The sequence below is a fragment of the Tachysurus fulvidraco genome, chromosome 14, assembly GCF_022655615.1.
Source record: "Tachysurus fulvidraco isolate hzauxx_2018 chromosome 14, HZAU_PFXX_2.0, whole genome shotgun sequence".
Classification (NCBI taxonomy): domain Eukaryota; kingdom Metazoa; phylum Chordata; class Actinopteri; order Siluriformes; family Bagridae; genus Tachysurus; species Tachysurus fulvidraco.
The window spans coordinates 6574980-6594549 of NC_062531.1; the positions used below are offsets into that span (position 1 = coordinate 6574980).

The 19570-nt window shown below is 36.4% G+C and overlaps 2 protein-coding genes across 4 annotated transcripts; one reads left to right on the plus strand and one right to left on the minus strand.

Moving 5' to 3' along the window:
* Nucleotides 1-156: 156 nt before the first annotated feature.
* kif2a (kinesin family member 2a) lies at nucleotides 157-15727 on the plus strand. 3 transcript variants are annotated; one of them, XR_007137753.1, is made up of 22 exons: nucleotides 157-361; nucleotides 2986-3080; nucleotides 4600-4722; nucleotides 4919-4973; nucleotides 5064-5186; nucleotides 5516-5616; nucleotides 6755-6850; nucleotides 6997-7051; nucleotides 7309-7471; nucleotides 7552-7642; nucleotides 7882-7945; nucleotides 8081-8172; nucleotides 8313-8455; nucleotides 8587-8791; nucleotides 8930-9040; nucleotides 9154-9221; nucleotides 11385-11465; nucleotides 12392-12542; nucleotides 12762-12863; nucleotides 13108-13243; nucleotides 13491-13937; nucleotides 14152-15727. XR_007137753.1 is itself a non-coding variant. In XM_047800147.1 (21 exons), exons 1-21 carry the CDS (start codon nucleotides 301-303, stop codon nucleotides 13574-13576), a joined length of 2202 nt encoding a protein of 733 aa, XP_047656103.1. In that variant the 5' UTR covers nucleotides 157-300; the 3' UTR covers nucleotides 13577-15727. The 3 variants fall into 3 exon arrangements, 2 of the variants coding, with proteins under 2 accessions (XP_047656103.1, XP_026989013.1); XM_047800147.1 differs by having other exon boundaries at nucleotides 13491-15727; XM_027133212.2 differs by lacking the exon at nucleotides 11385-11465 and having other exon boundaries at nucleotides 158-361; nucleotides 13491-15727.
* On the minus strand, nucleotides 14868-19570 carry dimt1l (DIM1 dimethyladenosine transferase 1-like (S. cerevisiae)). The gene is made up of 12 exons (XM_027133222.2): nucleotides 19384-19570; nucleotides 19144-19217; nucleotides 18108-18194; nucleotides 17959-18020; nucleotides 17767-17860; nucleotides 17625-17674; nucleotides 17338-17461; nucleotides 16688-16780; nucleotides 15983-16047; nucleotides 15835-15898; nucleotides 15577-15683; nucleotides 14868-15467 (listed from the first exon to the last, which is right to left on the minus strand). Exons 1-12 carry the CDS (start codon nucleotides 19439-19441, stop codon nucleotides 15425-15427), a joined length of 921 nt encoding a protein of 306 aa, XP_026989023.1. The 5' UTR covers nucleotides 19442-19570; the 3' UTR covers nucleotides 14868-15424.

The following is a 19570-nucleotide window of genomic DNA, read 5'->3' on the forward strand; positions in this document are numbered from 1 at the left end:
GTCTAAAAAAAAGTGTGGTTTGTGCATCTTTTTCTGCAGCAGTTAAGTACCGTGCAACACAGTTCAGTTCAGTACAATTTCAGTACAGTGCAACACAGTTCAGTACAATTCAGTACCCGCCCCACAACAAGCATAGCGTCACCTAAGTTGACGCGCATGCGCCCTGGCACTTTGCCTCTTTTATTCCTGCCGCTGGCCGTCTTCCCGCGTTCGGGCAACACGGAACAAATGTGAACATTTCAAACAAAAACACCGGTTAATTTCTCGCGCTCTCTCGCTCGCCCCCGTCCTCCAGGAACCATGGCGGTAAACTTCGGCAGAATTGTCGTGGGGATATATGTGGAGATAAAACGGAGTGACGGTGAGTTTATTAGTTAAGGTAATTGTTAAGCTATGTAGTGTAACTAGCTTTTTACCGTTTAGTCATACTTTGCTTCGCTAAGCTAGCAATGGCTAAGATCAATGCTAGTAATGCTAGCATTAGCAACCCGGCAAGCCTTTTTAGTGAACTACTGACACTTTTTTAGGTAGCCAATGCAGTGCATCCCTGTTGCTGTGGTAGCTAAGCTAACGACCTACATACCCAGCGCAGTAAACACAGCAACGGTTGCTAAGCTAAAATGAGCTAAGCTAACTAGCCGGTCCGTTTACTTGTAGTCAAGTCGACCTGGCGTTAAAAAAAAAGGCATAACGTGTGTGTGTATATGTGTATATATGTTTAACACATATATATAGGTGCTGAAACTTTTTCCTTATAAGAACTCGACGAATAAGATAATTAACACCTTTTGAATTTCTGATTGACAGCGTTAATAATTTAGCACAAAAAACCTAAAGCTTGCTTGGTTCTGTTACTAAGCTCTGTCTAGCATGAGCTTCCTGTCAGTGGTTAGGCGTTAACTAGCTAGACAGTTACTAACCCATGTAACCTGGTGTGCAGTTTCTTTTCACAAATATATTGCTCTTTTACATGTTGGTCACAATACAGCATTTTTTATATCGATCTAGTCTGATGAATGACTCACTGAAGTTCATCTGTGGGTGTTTTAATAAGCGGAAACAGACATATTGTAATTACTCAAGTTTTAGTTCCAGTGATTCTGGGTGTGTTAAGCAAAGCAATGCATGATTCAGATCAGTAACAGCCTTTGGTTAATTCATTACAATCTGTTTACCATATAGTATTATTGTCAACTAGATATCAACCCCTTCGATCAATAATAATTTATTCTCACTCGATGTAGGTACATTCTCACTCACTCCATTTAAGATGCAGCCACTGATACGCCCTCTTGAATTAAGATAACATTTGTGAAATTTCTCATTGTATACTGTCCCTTTCTTAAATTTATTGTCCATCCTACTGGTTTCATTTACATTATCATCTACCATAAAAGATCATGGCATCAACATAGATGTCTCATAAAGATTAATGATGTTTAGAGTTTGCTGCTCCAAACAGTGAAACCTTAACATATGTTAGATTTAGAAAAATTAACACGCTGCAAATCATGTTGCGTGATAACAGTATTTCTGTAGTTTTGGATGCAATGAAATAAGGGTATATGAGCAATATTTATACTACTCTGCAGCACTGACAGTAGTGCCAGCTGTTCTGAATTCATTTAACATGTTTATCTACATTTGCTAGTTCCACTAGATGTAACATTTATAGAGGTCATTTATGGAGTCACTAGGTCTTTGTACTGAAACAGTCAGTATGTTTTTTTTCCACCACTGGAAAGTCTTCAGGTCATTTTCTATTTTCTCTGGAACAAATTTATTGCCTCTGAATGAATTTTCTCAAATTTGTGGTAACCGGGTGCCATGTTGCATTTTATTTTTTACAGATTAAAAAAGTGGAGTAGCACCAGATTTTCATGTTGTTCTTTGGTTTTTAAACTATACATAGTTTGGCCAAAAACAGATATCCCATTAACTGGTGCAGAGAAAGTATTTTTATTATCATTATTATTATTATTGCAGAGTTTATATAGGAGTATTTGTGCCTCATGCAAAGAAGGTTTTCGCAAAAGGATGTGTTTGCACTTCACATGTGGTGTTCCTTGGATAGGCTCCTGATGAATGAATGATCATATCACAATAGACAGTTATTGCATGTATTACAGGTTTTCATGGGGTTTATTGTTTTAACAAAAAAGACGGCAGTATGGATATTTTGGCATCAAAAAGTTTGGTTGGGAGTAAAATGGAGGTGTTCAATGTAATGCAACTATTGATCTAATGATCTCTGATTTTCTCAGTGAACTGTCAGGCAGTTTGTTGTGATGCAGATATTATAGGCATGATGTGCAGTCATAGATTATTCTTGTTATTGTTATAGTAACATTAATCCCTGCTTGTCCTATATGAGAGATTCTTTTTTTCTGAAAGAAAGTTCTTATAACAGTAAACATGATTTAAGGTAATGAATTTTTTTAGAAAATTAATGAATGACGTGTGTTGTCTTGTTCACTGAGGACATGCCCTTTAAAATGAACAAATGCTAAGACAAGTGCAGCTTGAGAGACTTAGGTCTTATAGGAGTGATCACACTGTAAACACTAGAAAAAGCATACTATTGACATGAATTTATACAACATTTTTAGGAAAGTTGTAGTTATGAGGTGTAAGCATCTTGTACCTCATAAATTATCTAGTTGTTAGTAATTGTACTACTAGGTGATGAATCTGACAGATGCCTTTTCAAGACATTGTTGAAATTGTTAGTATACTGTTATTGCTGCTATTAAATAATTGCACAGATTGGGTGAGATGGCGTTAAATAATAGATAACAGACATGACAGTTTCCTCTGTTTAATTCACTCAATCATAACATTAGTGACTATTACAGCTTCTGAAATTGCCTGAAACAGGAGCTGTGTGTATTTAATTTTTTATTTAAGATCAGACTAGGCTTTCTCTCTGAAACATTTGAAAAACATACATATGTCAAAGTTAATATATATATATATTTTTTGCAGGGCGAATACATCAGGCCATGGTAACGTCTTTAAATGAAGATAACGAAAGTGTTACTGTGGAGTGGATTGAAAATGGAGACACAAAAGGAAAAGAGGTAAGCCTGAAGGTCTTTTGTAAGCTTATAACTCTCAGCGATGTATGGGAGAACAGTGCCAGTGTTCAGAGGCAAGATAAGGGCAGCAAGCTGCACTGCACAAAAGTGGGCATTGTGCTCGGTAAGCATTGATGCCATTTTCTTCCATACAATAAACTGAAACTGGAAACTCTGTGGAAATTAAACTTTTATAGTTTTAGAAAGAAAGACTTAATTTGAAGCCGTAAAAATCGGCTTAAAAATTCTGACTTCAATATAAAGTGCTTATTTACTTTTTGTTGTAATAAGTGAAGTCTTGGTAATAGAACCGACAATTAAGATTTTGACAAAAATAATCCTAGTCTTTACTTTCATATGGTACATACCATCTGTTAAGCCTTCCCTGGGTTTGAAAGCAAGATTTTTTTTTTCTTTAGACATAAGGAGATCATGTTGACTCAAATGATCATTTTTTTTTTTTTTTGCTTTAAGTCTGACCGACTTGCCGGTTATAAATTAAAATAAGACCGACTTTTTTTTTTTTTTTTTACTCTTCAGTAAACAAAATGTTCACGGTCACTGTTCAAAGTCATACAGGTTCGGGCACCATAATACATCTAAAAAATTCATTAAAACAGCTTGACACCGCTTTAACTTGGCACGAAGTTCTGGAAAAGCTGTGCCCAGCATCAAAATAAGGTTTGATTGATGCGCCTGAAGGCAAGGGTTGAAGACCCAGTCAGTGACGTCACAATATGCTAATTTGTTTAAAGTCATACCTATGTAATCACCATCACCAAAATTGTAACATTGACAATTGAAACCTTCCTTTTTTTTGTTTTGTTTTTACTGTTACTGCTAACCAAAACATTTTTAAGGATGGCCTAAATCCAACATCAAATTTAACATCCAGAATTACAACTTAGCAAAACAGCAATTTTTCTGAAGAAAAATTAACATGTCTGCTTTCTCTGGGAGAAGATGAGACCTTTCCTGGCTTATTGTATCTCCAGCTGTGGAGAAAACCCTCTCAGAGGGGGTAGATTTGCTTCATTGTTGTAGCTTTGGGAATGAATCCACACTTTAGGCTTTTTTTAGACATGTTTAACACAAAGCTAACCTCAGCACAGCAGCGCGAGGGACTGATTTCTGTGGTAAGCTGCATTAATTTGGTTGCGTGACTGTGAACAGTGTAAACAATTAATATTCGTGAGGTAAGACATGGCTATTTAAAGTGACCGCTCCCAGCGCTTTGCCCGCATCAGAACCGAAACTTAAAAATTCCACGCGGTTCCGGTTCCTGTTAAAAACAGAACCAAGTTCTTAGTTCCCAACCCTAGTGAAGAGGGAAAGCCTGAAGTACATGTCAACATGAAACCACTAGTTCTTTCTAATTTGTTCCACATATTGTCTTTCAACAAAGCCAACATTAAACTTACTTGAAAGCAGTCATGAATGTGTTTTTCCTATGACTTAATATGTGCAAATATATAACATTGTTATACAACTCTGATTGAATGTGTTTATTCTTTTCAAACAGATTGATCTAGAAAGTATATTTTCACTAAACCCAGATGTTGCTCCCGAAGAGGAGATCTCTCTGAGTCCTGTAACACCACCTCCTCCCACACCTACTTCTATGAAGGTCAACAAGATCCCCAAGGTTTGTACAAACCATCCAAATTCAGCATAAAGATAAGACCTATCTTTAATATTTGCCATTATATCTCTTTCTAATAAAGATGCAAACCAAATGCATTCACTTGCTTTCTTCCCAACCTGCAATCAGGAGATATAGTATGCTCCTTATATTTTAGTATAAAAAGCTATTTGCAATCCTAACTGAAATTACTGTGCAGAATCGAAGGACTATTGCTCCTGGAAGAGCTGAGATTCCACCCAGAGACAATAAAGGTAAGACTGGCTCGTGGCTCTCAATTGCAGTAGTATATTAATTGTTACAAATAAAACAGATGCGTGTGTGTGCATGTGCTGCGCTGTCAGTTGTATCAACACGGGCGCGTCCTGGCCAGCAGCAACCAGAGTCAGCCCTCCCTCCACCTGCTCCACAACCAGCCCAACCTGCACAGACCCAAACACAGCAGAGCCAACAACAGCAGCAGAATGGTAATCACACCTTTGATTAAAATAGCACTCTATTATTGATGCATAGTAATGGCTTCCAGTGGAGTGGATCTATCTGTAGCTTCAAATGTGTTTTTTTTAATGTTTCTGTTCTGGCTACAAGGTGGTCTAGGGGGCATTTTTGCGCAATTATTTCTCTAAACATACATTTTTGCAGCTTTTTTTAACATAAAAATTGTAAGCTCTACAAAGCAATATATATGGGCAATATAGGCAGAGGGACAGAGAAGAGGAAAATATCTTTTTACAAAGGAAGTGAATGACGCTATTGTGTAGTCATTATCGTCTGACTGTATTGTCATGTTTGGCAGCGAGGAGGAAGTCCAACTGTGTAAAGGAGGTGGAGAAACTGCAAGAGAAGAGAGAGAGGCGGCGATTGCAGCAGCAAGAGCTGAGGGAAAAGAGAGCCCAGGTCAGTGTCAGTGACTCAAAATCCTGTATAATCCTACTGCTTTGATTATTGTTTTTTTTTTTTTTTTGTCTTGATGTAGATGTCTGAATATTAAATTCAGCCTGTGTTCAGCCAAATTCAGTCTGTGTTCACATGCTAAATTTACTAATACTAATATTAGTACCAGTGTTGTAATGTAACGAAGTAAAAATACTTTGTTACTGTACTTAAGTAGAAATTTCACGTATCTTTACTTCGCTATTTAAATTTATGACAACTTTCACTTTTACTCCACTACATTTCCTAGATAAAATGTATACTTTTACTCCATTATATTTCCACTAAGCATCTTTGTTACTCGTTACTACAAAATAAAATCAGAAGAAATGTGTGCAACTGCAATAAAGGAGGTTTGGCGAATCACTGCTCCTAGATTGCATTACGCTCTACGGAGAAGCACAGGCACGCAGAGTCAGAGCTGGAGGCGTTTATCTATAACGGCGGCAACCAAAAGCAGTGAAATGTCACTATTCTCATTACCGTATACATGAACTGATTTGATTCAAGACTGGCATCATTACATCATGCATAAAATTTTGGTGTCCACTATTGCCATTTAATAATACCATAAAATTTGGCTTACTATGTAGTCATATAATATATAATATAAATTTCTTCATGTTTTTAATTCTCACTGAGGGCTAAAACCCCTAAAGATGAAATCCTAGAACCGCTCCTGGTCTTATACCTACCGAAAATCACTGAAATTTTACTTTTTACTTCAAATACTTAAGTACATTAAATATCAGAAAATGACTTTTGATTCTTAAGTACAGTAAATATCAGATACTTTTAGACTTTTACTTGAGTAATATTCTAAAAGGTAACTTTCACTTCTACCAAAGTCTTTTTCTAGTACGATACTTGTACTTTTACTCAAGTATTGCTTTCTAGTACTTTATACAACACTGATTAGTACTAATAGTTATTTTTTACTTTAATAACTAATAATGTATCTGCTTTCATAACTAAGTTTGCATTTTAATAAGATTAAAAGAGCTGGTCTTATTTTAAGAGCAAAGGTTCTTTAGTTTCTATAATTATAACTTGTCTCATTTTAATGACTTGCCGTGTGATTAACGATCTGTTTGTTTTGAAGGAGGTGGACACTACAGTCCCCAATTATGAAATAATGCAGATGATCAGAGACTTTAGGGCAAGCCTGGATTACAGACCACTAACCACAGCTGATTTAGTGAGTATGAGCCAAAGTACTTTATGTATTACTTTTCCATGGATGCCTGATATTTTGTGAAAGTTTTGTGTGATATTTAAGAAGATTTTTAAAATAAACCTGTGGTACTGTAGCTGTAACACTAAAGAGACGTGTATTGTGGACAGATTGAAGAACACAGAATATGCGTTTGTGTGAGGAAGCGTCCTCTTAACAAAAAAGGTACAGACCTTTGTTTTTCTTGCATATGTAACTTGTATTGCATATCTAACATTAATGCTGACTTTTAATGTTTGCATAATATGCCTTGTAATCTCTTACAAGGATTAACTTCAGCAGCCACTGTAGGTTGAAAGGAATTGAACTCAATTTGGATACAACAAATATGCATTTTGATTCCCTTTCAATATGAATATGTAACTAAAATATGTTTGTGGTGAACTGTGGTGTTAAAAGGACATGTTACTCCTGTGTTTCAGAACTCACTGCAAAGGAGCTAGATGTTATCACCATCCCCAGTAAAGATGTTGTCATGGTCCATGAGCCTAAGCAGAAAGTGGACCTCACACGATACCTAGAGAATCAAACATTTCGCTTCGATTATGCCTTTGATGACAGTACATCAAATGAAATGGTTTACAGGTTTGTCTTAATTATAATCCACTATTGAGGAGAGCTTGTTGTTGTCTATGGTGGAAATTTAAATTAATGCTACTGTGTAGGTTTACAGCAAGACCTTTGGTGGAAACCATCTTTGAGAGAGGAATGGCTACATGCTTTGCATACGGTCAAACTGGAAGTGGAAAAACACATGTAAGAAATCTCTTTCCTAATCCCCCCCCCCCCCCCATTACTACCATTATTTTATTTATTTATTTATTTATTTATTTATTTATTTATTTATTTATTTATTGTTAGCGTGTGTATTATATGAATAGACAATGTTTTTCAGGTATTTCATTTTTGGTTAAGTCCTAATTGATGTGCATGTTTATTCTTATTACTCAAAACTTCCTGGACGCTGAAGTTCACATTGTTTTTTGGTTTTCCAGACAATGGGTGGAGATTTTTCAGGAAAGAACCAGGATTGTTCAAAAGGAATCTATGCTTTAGCTGGTAAATATTTTTAAGAATGTGCAGCAGTTTTAGTGTTTTTTTTTTTTGTTTTGTTTTTTTATGTTGAAGACAGTACATTTTTAATAGCTTCAGAATAAGGTTTCTTAAAAAAATTCTTTCTCTTACTCCATGCAGCTCGCGATGTTTTTCTTATGTTGAAGAAACCTAACTACAAGAAATTGGATCTTCAAGTCTACGCAACCTTCTTTGAAATTTACAGTGGAAAGGCAAGTAACTGAAACAAAGCAATTGTGTCTTGGTTACAAAAGGTTATTAGCATTCAAAGACTCTCTTTTTTTAGTACATATATCGTGTACCTTATCTGGCTCAGGTTGCTTACTTTTGTAGATTTTGGTGTTTTGCCCAGGTGTTTGACTTGCTGAACCGTAAAGCAAAGCTGCGCGTACTGGAGGATGGCAAACAGCAGGTTCAGGTTGTCGGGCTGCAGGAGAGTGAGGTCCGGTGTACTGAAGATGTTCTCAAGCTCATTGAGGTTGGAAACAGCTGCAGGTAATTATATATCAGTGTGAAATGCACTGATGTAATAAATATGTGTGTTTTATATTATTTAAAATATAAATAACACATTGTGTTCCTTATTTACTATAATCATAAGAAATTTTTCACATCTCGATCCTCAGAACGTCAGGACAGACTTCTGCCAACGCTCACTCGTCCCGCAGCCATGCAGTCTTTCAGATCATTCTGCGAAGGAAGAGTAAGATGCATGGTAAGTTTTCATTGATTGACCTGGCAGGGAATGAGCGTGGTGCTGATACGTCCAGCGCTGACCGGCAAACACGACTTGAAGGAGCAGAGATCAACAAGAGCCTACTTGCACTGAAGGTGCGGTAACTCTCTATTTGTGAAATCATTTCTTTTGATTCCATCAATTATGAATGATTTATACATTGTGTGTTTCCTGGTATTTAATAGTAAAATTGAAATACATCCAAAATTTTCTGGTGTCTTGTCTCTATCAAGGAGTGTATTAGAGCCCTGGGGCGGAACAAGCCACACACACCGTTCAGAGCCAGCAAACTTACACAAGTCCTCAGAGACTCCTTCATAGGAGAGAACTCACGGACATGCATGGTGAATAGCCACCGATTTTTTTTACATTCTTTTACATTTTTATTTTAAAAGAACCACAACCCTGTTTTTAATTGCAAGTGAGCCCTGGTTCATGATTTGTGTTTTATGATCAGATTGCCACCATCTCTCCAGGAATGGCTTCATGTGAGAACACACTGAATACACTGCGATATGCCAACAGGTAAAAATGAAATCTCTTTGGTTGTCTATATGTAAAATATTTATTGAGTTTGATATATATATTAGGGCTGGGTGATAAAACGATAACTATATGTATCGCGATAGACACATGAACAATAGCAATAAAAAATGTGTTCGATAAAACATTCGATATTTTTTATCCTTCATCGGAAGAAAACAGTTTGCGAAGCAAGTTTGGTTGCATTGGTCACTCTCTGGTAACCTAGCAACGTAGGGAGTGACACGCTAACAGCCAATCATGTAACAGTATCGAGTTAGGTTGCGCCATATTGTTGTCTCGTGCTGGTCTGCTAGATTCTGCTTCAGTAACCGGCGACTGATAAGCAGCAAAATGAGCGCCGGAGCGAGCGAGGAAATTGTAAATAAAAGAGGAAAAGTCAGATATTTTTTCATATTTCTGCAAGTTTTATATTTCAAACAATGTTACTGTAGTGTATCAGATTTGTTTTTTGTATTACAGATGTATCTCCGTTAGGGCAGAAACGATTCCTCGAGTAACTCGATTACAAACATTAATCGAGGCAAATTCCTCTGCCTCAAAGCCTCTTTTAATTCATTTTAAAGCTCACATCACATTCTTGTGCAATTATTGTGTGCGTGTGTGTGTGAGAGACAACGCACTTACGTCAAAGCAAAAGCCCTTTTGATTTGAGGGCGCGTGCGGGCTGCAAATGGAAGGGCACGATAACAATGACAATGAGCAAAGAGAAGAAACAAACAGGAGAAAACGACAGAAAATGTCCAAGGTTTGGGATCATTTCAAATCGAAAAGTAAAGAAAACACCGTGGCGTGTGTCCATTGCAAGATTGGGCTGGCATACCACAACAGCACGTCATCCATGCTTATATATGCTTTAAGCACTCGATGTGAAACCACCTCTTTTTTGCCTCTTAATTACCACAAAGCATTCCGAATTAGACAGTAAAGGCTTATGTTATGTCTGAGCTGTAGATTTTGTATTTTTAAGTTCTGAAGTTAAGTTGCATGACTTAAAGGCAGTGTTTTTGTATTATTATTATTATTATTATTATTATTATTATTATTATTATATGCATTAGTTTTGATACTTTTGTAAAAAGTAATTTGAAAGAAATAATTTTTTTTGTTTTTGCATCTCAGAAAAGGGTTTGTTTAAAACCCAGAATGTTTGGCACTTTAAATGCACTTAATTCTTCTCAGTCAACTTTGTCATTGTTCACAGTACAAGTACAGGCAGAGAAACAATGGGTAATATCTAAATGTTTATTTGTGATGGAAAATATTGTTGTATGCATTGCATACTATGCATTTAAAAAAATAAAAGTTAATTTTTCTAAAAAAAAAAAAAAAAAAAAAAGGAAACCAATTAGTTGTTCATTTTAAGAGACAAGTTCATCTTATTTTCTCTTGTATATTTAATATTGCTCTTTAATTAAGCAAAAATACATTTTATCCGATTAATCAATTAAATTTTCAGTAGAATACTCAATTACTAAAATATTCGATAGCTACAGCCCTAATCTCAGTCTACCTCAGTTTTATTTATGTTTAAAAAACACTGCACATATTTTACATACTTTATTCACCAGAAGGTGAACAGATCGTGAACTTTCTAGCACTAAACTTGCACTAAATTTTCAGGTTTCTCTGTTTATATTTAACACTGCACTATTTTATTACACCTTATTAAGCATTTCTTACATTTTCTTTCACTTTGCACCTTAAATGTTGAAATCATTGTGACTTTAGACTTACATTACAATTATTTGAGATTTCCTGGTTGTTGACATTTCTGTCTTAATAACTGAGGGGATTCTGATCAGAGGAAGGTTAAGTTTCAAATAAAAATGTTTAAATGTTATATATTTTTCTCCTCGTCCTTATTTTAAAGGGGTCATAAATATCAATAATTATCGATATCGACCGATATGAAACACTGATCTCGTGATACACTTTTCAGCCATATCGCCCAGCCCTAATATATATACATATATATATTAAAAAAAAAACAACAAACTGTTATGTTATAAATAATGCATTGTTTATTAGTGAGATATATATTTGTGTGCATGGCAAACATTGTTGTCCTGATTCTTCCTCTTACTGCTATCTCTCTTTCTTTCTCTTTACTTGTCTTTCTTGCTTATTCCTTTCTTGCTTCAGAGTAAAGGAGTTTGGGATTAGTCCCTCAGATATCCCATTTTCTCAGGGAGGAAGTCGCTCTGGGCTCTCTCCCACTTGCGAGTATGAGCAAGATTATTTAACCCGCTTTCCATCTGCTTTAACAGCAGATACACTGTTAAACCTTGTTTGCATCTACTTGGCTGATTTTGACCCATGATGCATGAGAAGACGCTTACACAATCATGCTTAGTCATATGCATAGATAACATGCACGGCCTCCCATTAGAGTATATACAAATGCTTCTGTCTCATCTCGAGTGGTCTGCTTGGTGAATATTTTTCATCAGTCTCCCACCTATTTATCTGCTTTCATTTCACTTTCTAACCCTGGGCATGTGTGCTGTGCCTTTCTTGTGTGCATTAATGAAGGATCAAATTTAATGACACCATTAGCAGTAAGGTGAGTAATGCGAACCTCTAGGCACCTTGGGCTTGATTTGATTTCAGATCAGTGAGCCACGCTACAATTTACAAAATTGTTTATCTCAGAACAATATCATCTCAGATTTCTAGAGCCTTTTTTCAAGAACCTCATACCTTTTTAAGGTGTTATTAGTCATTAGGCTTGGTGAATTAATTTGGAACACACTTTACCTTTTTGAATACTATTCAAATCTTTTATTGTACTTACTGTAAGCAATCAAGAGCAAAGGACATGAAATATTAAAATGTACAATATACTGTGTACTACTACAACAGTGATATCGGTGGGACGTGGTAGCCTAGTGGATAAGGTGTTGGACTACTGATTTGGAAGGTTGTGAGTTTGAATCCCAGGTCTACTAAGCTGCCACTCTGGGCCCCTGAGCAAGGCCCTTAAATCTACTTGCTCAGTTTTATAAAATGAGATAAAAATGTAAGCTGCTCTGGATAAGGGACTCAAACCAAATGCTGAAAAACTTTAACACATTGTCAGTGCAACCTCTTTTTTCTTTACTGGTGTTGTTCAAAGGTGAATTTGAGCATGTTCTCTCCTGTTCACATAGAGTGAAGGAGCTGACCGTAGACCCAAACGCAATGGCCGAAGGAGTCCGACCCAACACCAACGCCATCAACCAGTTGGACATCATGGAGGAGGAGTGGGAGCTAAGCAGCTCCCCTCAGAGAGATGACCTTAAGCTGCTCTGTGAACAGAATGTATGAAACAGACTCTAAAGCCTTCAGAAAGAAAGCATTGAAACTTTAGATGCATATCTTCAGCAGTTTTAGATATAACAATGTGTATTATCTAAACCCAAAGATGAAGTTTTGTTTTTGTGAGTCTATATATCTTTGTGAGTCTATATATCTTGTGCTATCTATAATTTTAAGAAAAGGAGGTATGTTGTTTTAAAGACTTGTCTGATGTTTTCTTAGGAAGAGGAAGTATCTCCTCAGCTCTTTACCTTTCATGAGGTGGTGTCCCAGCTAGTGGAGATGGAGGAGCAGGTACTGGAGGACCACCGAGCAGTGTTTCAGGTGATACAACAGTTTATCCTGCAGGCTAAATTTGGTTTTTAAAATTAATATTTCTCTATAGTGTGATATTTGTTGGGTTATAAAAAAAATAATCTTGAAATTTAGTAAAATATTTACTTAGTGTCTGAGCATGATGGTTTACTCATAGAGACAATATAAGTGTTGTTTAACTGGTTATTTTAAGTAGTTTTTTTTCTTTTTCGCCAATTCATGTGTCTATTGGTGGGTGTGCTTTTGGGTCCAGGAGTCAATTAGGTGGCTGGAGGATGAAAAGGTTCTGCTAGAGATGACCGAGGAGGTGGATTATGACGTAGACACCTACTCCTTCCAGCTGGAGCAAATACTTGACCAAAAGATTGATGTCCTGATTGAGCTCAGAGGTAGCCCTCGTCCTGAAATCTTCAGATTCTTTTAGATTTTTGCTTAATATGATTACTGAGTAAATAGCTAAAGCCACAGGGAACCTAAATCTGTGACTACTTTAAGTAAGATTATCTTGGTCTTGGGCTTTAACTAATGAGCACATTACCGTTATTTAAAAATAAATGTTTTAATGCCATCCACCTTAACTATTATAAAATAATAATAATAATAATGTGAGATAATGTGTACTCTTTCATTTGATAGATAAAGTGAGGTCGTTTCGCTCAGCCCTGCAGGACGAGGAACAAGCCAGTAAGCAGATCAATCCCAAGAGGCCACGAGCTCTGTAGACTTGGAACTAAGGTCACAGGCATAAGCATGATGGCTAAACACTTGGCAGAGTTCAGCAAATACCAAAATAACCATAATGTGTGTCTGTGCTACACGACCTGCTCTAGTGTCCAGCAGAGTTACCCAGAATTTGAATGTCTTTCTTTGGCCAACATGTGAAATATTCAAAACATTAGATTATTACATTGATGTACTGCACTGCTTTAAGTGGACTGCTGATCTTCAAGGAATGTCCGGCAAAAGCTGCAATTGTACCCATCTACCAATGAAACCTCTCACACGAAATTACACTGAATATCATTTTGAAGATCAGCATGTGCCTTAAGACAACTGTACAAGCACAGCCGTTCATGTAAGCAGGTGGGATTTGTCTTTTGTTAGAAAATTGATGGAGTGATCTTTGCAGTAGATTACATTTTTTTGTGTTTTTATTTATTTACTTTTTTAAAGTTTAGTTAAATGGCTGTTAACTATGTTGTCCATGTTTTAGGGTCTTTACCACCACCTTTATTTGAAGCTTATCTAAACTGAATGCATGTGCTTTTTAATAACCTGTTCCCCATTCTGTTAACAGCATGGCAGACCAAGGCCCATCTGCACTTTATATAACCCTGTTTCTCTAGGAGTTGGACCTCCCACTGAAGTATTACTCCATTATCTCTCTTTGAGGGGTCTGTAATGTTCATTTAGTTTGTTTCAGTTATACTGTTCAACATATTGTATAAATTAATCTCAATGAGGTTGCTGCTGCTCTGGGGTGTGAGTAGAGCTGTATTTTGTCAATAATACTTAATTTTGTTGTTTCTGGTTTTACTAGGGCATTGTTCTCGTAATCATTTTTTTACTCTGTGCTGTGGCTCTTTTTGGCCAGCTGCAGAACGCTTCATTGTATATTAACTCCATCTTGGCTGGTATCTTGAAAAAATGTTGCTCAAAACACCCCATTTATATACTTTTAGAAAAAAAAGATGCTATAATCAGACATGTAGAATAGTAGAACAAACCATTTCACTACAGCTGATCTTTTTACTGTTATCACTAAACTCTGGAGGGTAATTATTATATTACGATTTGATGAGTGTTCTGTTTGCAGTATAACTCCGGCTGCTGCTTAGAGCCTCAGGAAAGTAGGACAGTGCAGGGAGAGATCACCCAACTTCACTTGAGCCAGGCAACAGGGAGACAACTTTAGAAGCAGGTAGTTGGAGTGACGAAAACTTGTACACAGAAGAGTTTGCTTCAGTGAAAGCAAGACTTTTATATTTGGTATCAAAAATTCTGACTAAAATGACAAGTTTTTCATTGATTTATTGTATCTAAGCAAAGAAAACGGCAACATTATCCAGTATTTTAAACTATAACTATGGTACACATCACACATCATATGTACCAGTACATATTTAGTACAGGTGTTGAATTTGATGGTACTGACCACATGCTAAGTCATTAAAATATTTATGTACAACACATGGTTTCCCTGGGACATTCCTATAAAGCATATATCACTCTTACAGACACATAGGGTTTGTTTCTACCCTATGAAAGGTACCAACAATCCTATTGCAGCGTGCTAAAAGAAAACGCTTGCCCTTATTTAAGAAGTGTGAAGGTTTCACATGCCAGCTTTCCTCTTTTACGGAGGTAACAGAGGTGTAATAACCTCTTTACAACTGGATTTTATTTTTATCACACGTTTCTCAAATAGGCTTAAGTGAAAAATATGGTGTTATTGAACATTTTTGCATAATAATATAGCACCTTGAGATTAACATCTAAATAAAAGGCACACTATAATTAAAATGCGATATCAATATGAATATACAGTCCAGACATCCTGTATTTGAGCTTCATGAAAAGTGGATCCCAGCGGAGTTGAACGCATGAAGTAATCTGAGGATAAGAAAGTAACAAGAAGCAATTTAAAGCAGAGGAATGTAATTATTTGGTGTATCAAGATTAGCTGCAGTGAAACACGTATTTGCAAAGTATATTCACGTACACCATGAAGTCATCTATGTCCATCGATCTTGCCCGTTTTTCACTAAACCCAGCTTCCTGTAGAACGCTCTCAATTTTCTGGATAATGCTGAAGTCCTCTGGTACTTCCTATTAATATACGATTTGAATGCCCAACAATCAAATGTCTGACATTAAAAACGTGCCAAAATACATCAAAAGCACCACAGTACATACAAGCAATTTTAGATAACCTACGATGAAGAATTTTCTGATATAGAGTGAGTGACTGTTTACTTACTACATTGTGCATGGAGCAGTGAATTCTATAGTTCTTCTCCAAAAGCTGCTCAACAGCAGTAGACCTTGGTTTGGGGAAACAATACAAGATATAGCGCTAAAGGTACAACTGGTAGATGTCAAATCGTTAAACTGAAATAAATACTTACTTGAAGGCTGCGCTCAGAGTTTTGTTCTTTCTTACAAACGCAATTCTGACAAGACCATCCCATTCCTACAGGTAAAGATAATTTAACATTTTACTAAATAATACATAGAATCTAAAATTCATATTCGGTGTTAAACAGCGAGATGCACCAACTCCATGAATAGAGTGTGTTGTAAAACAATCCTGGTGCAAATGAATCAAGTTGAAACTGAATGTTCGGAGATGAGAATGTTTACATCAATCCTTTACGTGTGGAGGTTTTACTTCTATTGGGAGTTGTTGTCTTTTATAATTAGAGCAAAAGAACCTGTTTACATGGGGAAAAAATATTCTGTAGCTCTATAAAAATGTGAGCAACTGGAACATTTGCTTCATTATAATAAAATACATCAGGCCTGCCACATGTGTGTCTGCTCATTTCTGAGGTCAAACATATTTATAAAGACTGTTGGCTGTAGGTATTATTTCATTCTTTATTGTAAATGACTAAGATTGTTTGTATATTCAGATGAATAGTGGGAGTAACTGGCACTCTACTGTCCGAAATGGCACATTATATTTGCACACGCCATTCTTCTGGTGTGGGTTCATGCCAGTATTCCTTCTTATAATACAGCACTGATCAGGGGTCAGTAGCTCCCTTCTTGTGAAGAATCTGTCTTGTTAGCAGCAAAACAAGCATATGTAAATAAAAAGGTAAACAAACCTGAAAATTGATGGGTGGTGGTGGATTTTTCGGTTCTATCCTGACCACACTGGATTCCACTTTAGGAGGAGGTCTGAAATTGTTTTTTCCAACCTGAAAGAAGAAAGTGGTGTCATGTGACCTTTCTGTTCACAGACTGCATTATATATCAGTACAGAATGAAAGGAAGTGCTGTTTACAAACCTTTAGGTCATGCTGTTACTTTCCAGTAACAGCATGACCTAAAGTATTTTATTCTTTTTATACCAAAAATATATTGTAGAGTATGTTTCATCCATTTCTAGTTACATTTCTTCGCTAAACAGTCTCTGAAAGAATCTACAAAGTCTCCCCTCTTTACAATTTAACCTATAATAACCCTATAGTGGGAATTACAGTCAGTACTGCTGTTACAGACAATTACCTCCTGACCAATCAAATTCACTAATTCAGCAACATTGTGGAATAAAAACTGCTTAAATCTATATGAACTGGTAAATAAGATTGAATCTGAAATAATTACCCCAGCAACCAAATTATGGAAATAAAATATTTTCGAATGTACATTTAAATAGCAGGAGGACATCCAATGTTATGACAGATTTTCTCTTCATTTTGGTGATATAAAGGCCTGTAATCTTTGGCCAGTGTGAGCTGTGGAGATGCCGAACCTTCATGAGGTGGTCCACTCTGGCCAGTAGTTGTGTGTTGATTGATAGTCTGCAGTAAAGTTTATCTCCAGGCTTCGCCACCAACCGCATAGCAAACTCTCTCTGGAACATCAGCACTGCACATCTGTCACACACACACACACCCCCACCAAATTATCTACTCCAAAGAGCTGAAAGTGATTAGAAATCATGTAAGCTATGATAACCATAAAGTTCTTAGTTAGGTGCTTAGTGAAAAGATGGGTAACGTTTTGAGAACTCGACAGATTTGGCTATAAACTTCATACCTGAAGAAAGGTCTGTGAAGAAGTAGCTTGAAGACAAACGGTGATGATATCTGCAAAATAAGTAATACTGAAGTTGTAAAAGGAAAAAAAAGAATCTTTCATATTAAATTAACAAAAAAGAAATACATTTATGGATTGTTACCTGATAGGGTAAATTTGCTACACACACGTCAAAAAATGGCAATTCAGTCTTCAAAACGTCACCAACCAAAATCTGTAACTTTGTCTGCATCGGCCTGTAAACGTTCATGCACGGTTTAAGAATGGATTATTAAGCCCCAAGAAAAGCCAATCAAATAATACAAATAGTGCTTAATTAATCTCAATCACTCACGTGCACTGCACTCGTTTCTGAAGTTCAGCTACAAGCCTTGTGTCCAACTCACATGCGACTACCTTTAAATGACAGGAAATATATATGTTACGTTAGGTTCTTGTTCAGGATCAGTACATTAAATACAAAAACTTTTAGAGCATAGCTACTTTTTTGGCCTTTTCCAGAAGTTTTACGGTCATGTTTCCAGTTCCAGGTCCGACCTCCAGGACCACATCTGTAGGTCTCAAGGCTGCCTGATGATATACAATCAATAAACAATATTAAACAAACATGTTCAATATAAACAGACATTTACTGAGATTATTAACCATAAAAAAGTCTTCTTTTGAAAGTACCATAGGTGATAGATGATTAAGGGAAGCTAGAAATAAGTGGTACTTTAATACACCAATAAAGAAGAGGAGCATATTTAATAATGTGCTGTTCATCCTTTGACCTTCAGAGCCCTAGATATTTATTGTATAACTTAAAGAAAACCAACCACTATGTTCCTGAAGATGATGCCATAAAATGATGATGATTAGAATTTGGTGTGTAACAATCTTCATATATTCAATTCAAATTTATTTGTATAGCGCTTTTTACAATTGACATTGTCTCAAAGCAGCTTTACAGAACATTAACACAATACAAAAGGTTATTATAAAGAATAATGTAAAGATTGATAGAATACGAAATTCAAGATTAATATTAGATATATTTAAATGTGTTTGTATTTATCCCCACTGAGCAAGTCTGAGGTGACTCCGGTGACTGTGGGGAGAAAAAAAACTCAATTTAATGGTAAAGGAAGAAACCTTGAGAGGAACTAGGCTCAAAGGGAAACCTCATCCTCATATGGGTGACACCGGAGGGTGTGATTATAAATATTCAGTCTGACAAATGTTGTATTGATAAGGAGATTGTTGTCCTCAAAGACCACATGAAGGTAGCATCTCCTCTTTAGTATCGCAGAGTCTAACAGGACATGGAACATCTCTAGATACTTCAGGATCCTCACAGAGTCGCCCTCATCTCAGTGGAGGTCCAAAATCTTCATCGCACTGAAGACAATCTGAGCTGGTACAATTATATAGAATAATGTCCTGCAGATTTAGCCCTTATACTAAACATGGACATCCATGTGTTATGGGGTTTAATGGTGAAAGTTGTGATGAAGCAGGAGAACCATAGAAGTGTTACCTTCTCAATAATGCCATTAACCACCAGGGGATTTTTCAGAATATGCTGCCCAATACCGGTGTTGAACATGATTCCTGCAACACAAACATGACTTCATGTAACCTGACATTTCTCCTCTAATCATCATTAGACAAATCACACAATTAAAGCGATGATCAGAGCTGTCCAGAGGAGCTGAGACACGAACAGCTGACTGACACATTACACATGACACGTGACACAGCTCTAGAACACACAAACCTTGACTTTTCACGTCTTGGTGTTGTCGCGTTTTCTTTTCCGCTTTAACTTTAGGCATTTTGATAACGCAGTCGATGATTTCTAGAGATCTGCTACGGTTTTCAGGCTAAATATGAGCTCACGACACGTGTGTAACTACGTCAAAGAGGAAGTTTGGGATTTCTTCGTGTGTCTGATTTCGTTTATT

What these genes read in the sequence shown, in the direction of transcription:
- kif2a (XM_047800147.1), top strand. Translation starts at nt 301, where the DNA reads ATGGCGGTAAACTTCGGCAGAATTGTCGTGGGGATATATGTGGAGATA. An exon ending in ACACTGCGATATGCCAACAG is followed by an intron (nt 9,222 to 11,384) that starts GTAAAAATGAAA and finishes TTCTTGCTTCAG; the next exon opens with AGTAAAGGAGTTTGGGATTA. An exon ending in AGCTGCTCTGTGAACAGAAT is followed by an intron (nt 12,543 to 12,761) that starts GTATGAAACAGA and finishes ATGTTTTCTTAG; the next exon opens with GAAGAGGAAGTATCTCCTCA.
- dimt1l (XM_027133222.2), bottom strand. Translation starts at nt 19,441, where the DNA reads ATGCCTAAAGTTAAAGCGGAAAAGAAAACGCGACAACACCAAGACGTG. An exon ending in CAGAAACGAGTGCAGTGCAC is followed by an intron (nt 17,861 to 17,958) that starts GTGAGTGATTGA and finishes GAACGTTTACAG; the next exon opens with GCCGATGCAGACAAAGTTAC. An exon ending in CACCACCCATCAATTTTCAG is followed by an intron (nt 16,048 to 16,687) that starts GTTTGTTTACCT and finishes CTTTACCTGTAG; the next exon opens with GAATGGGATGGTCTTGTCAG.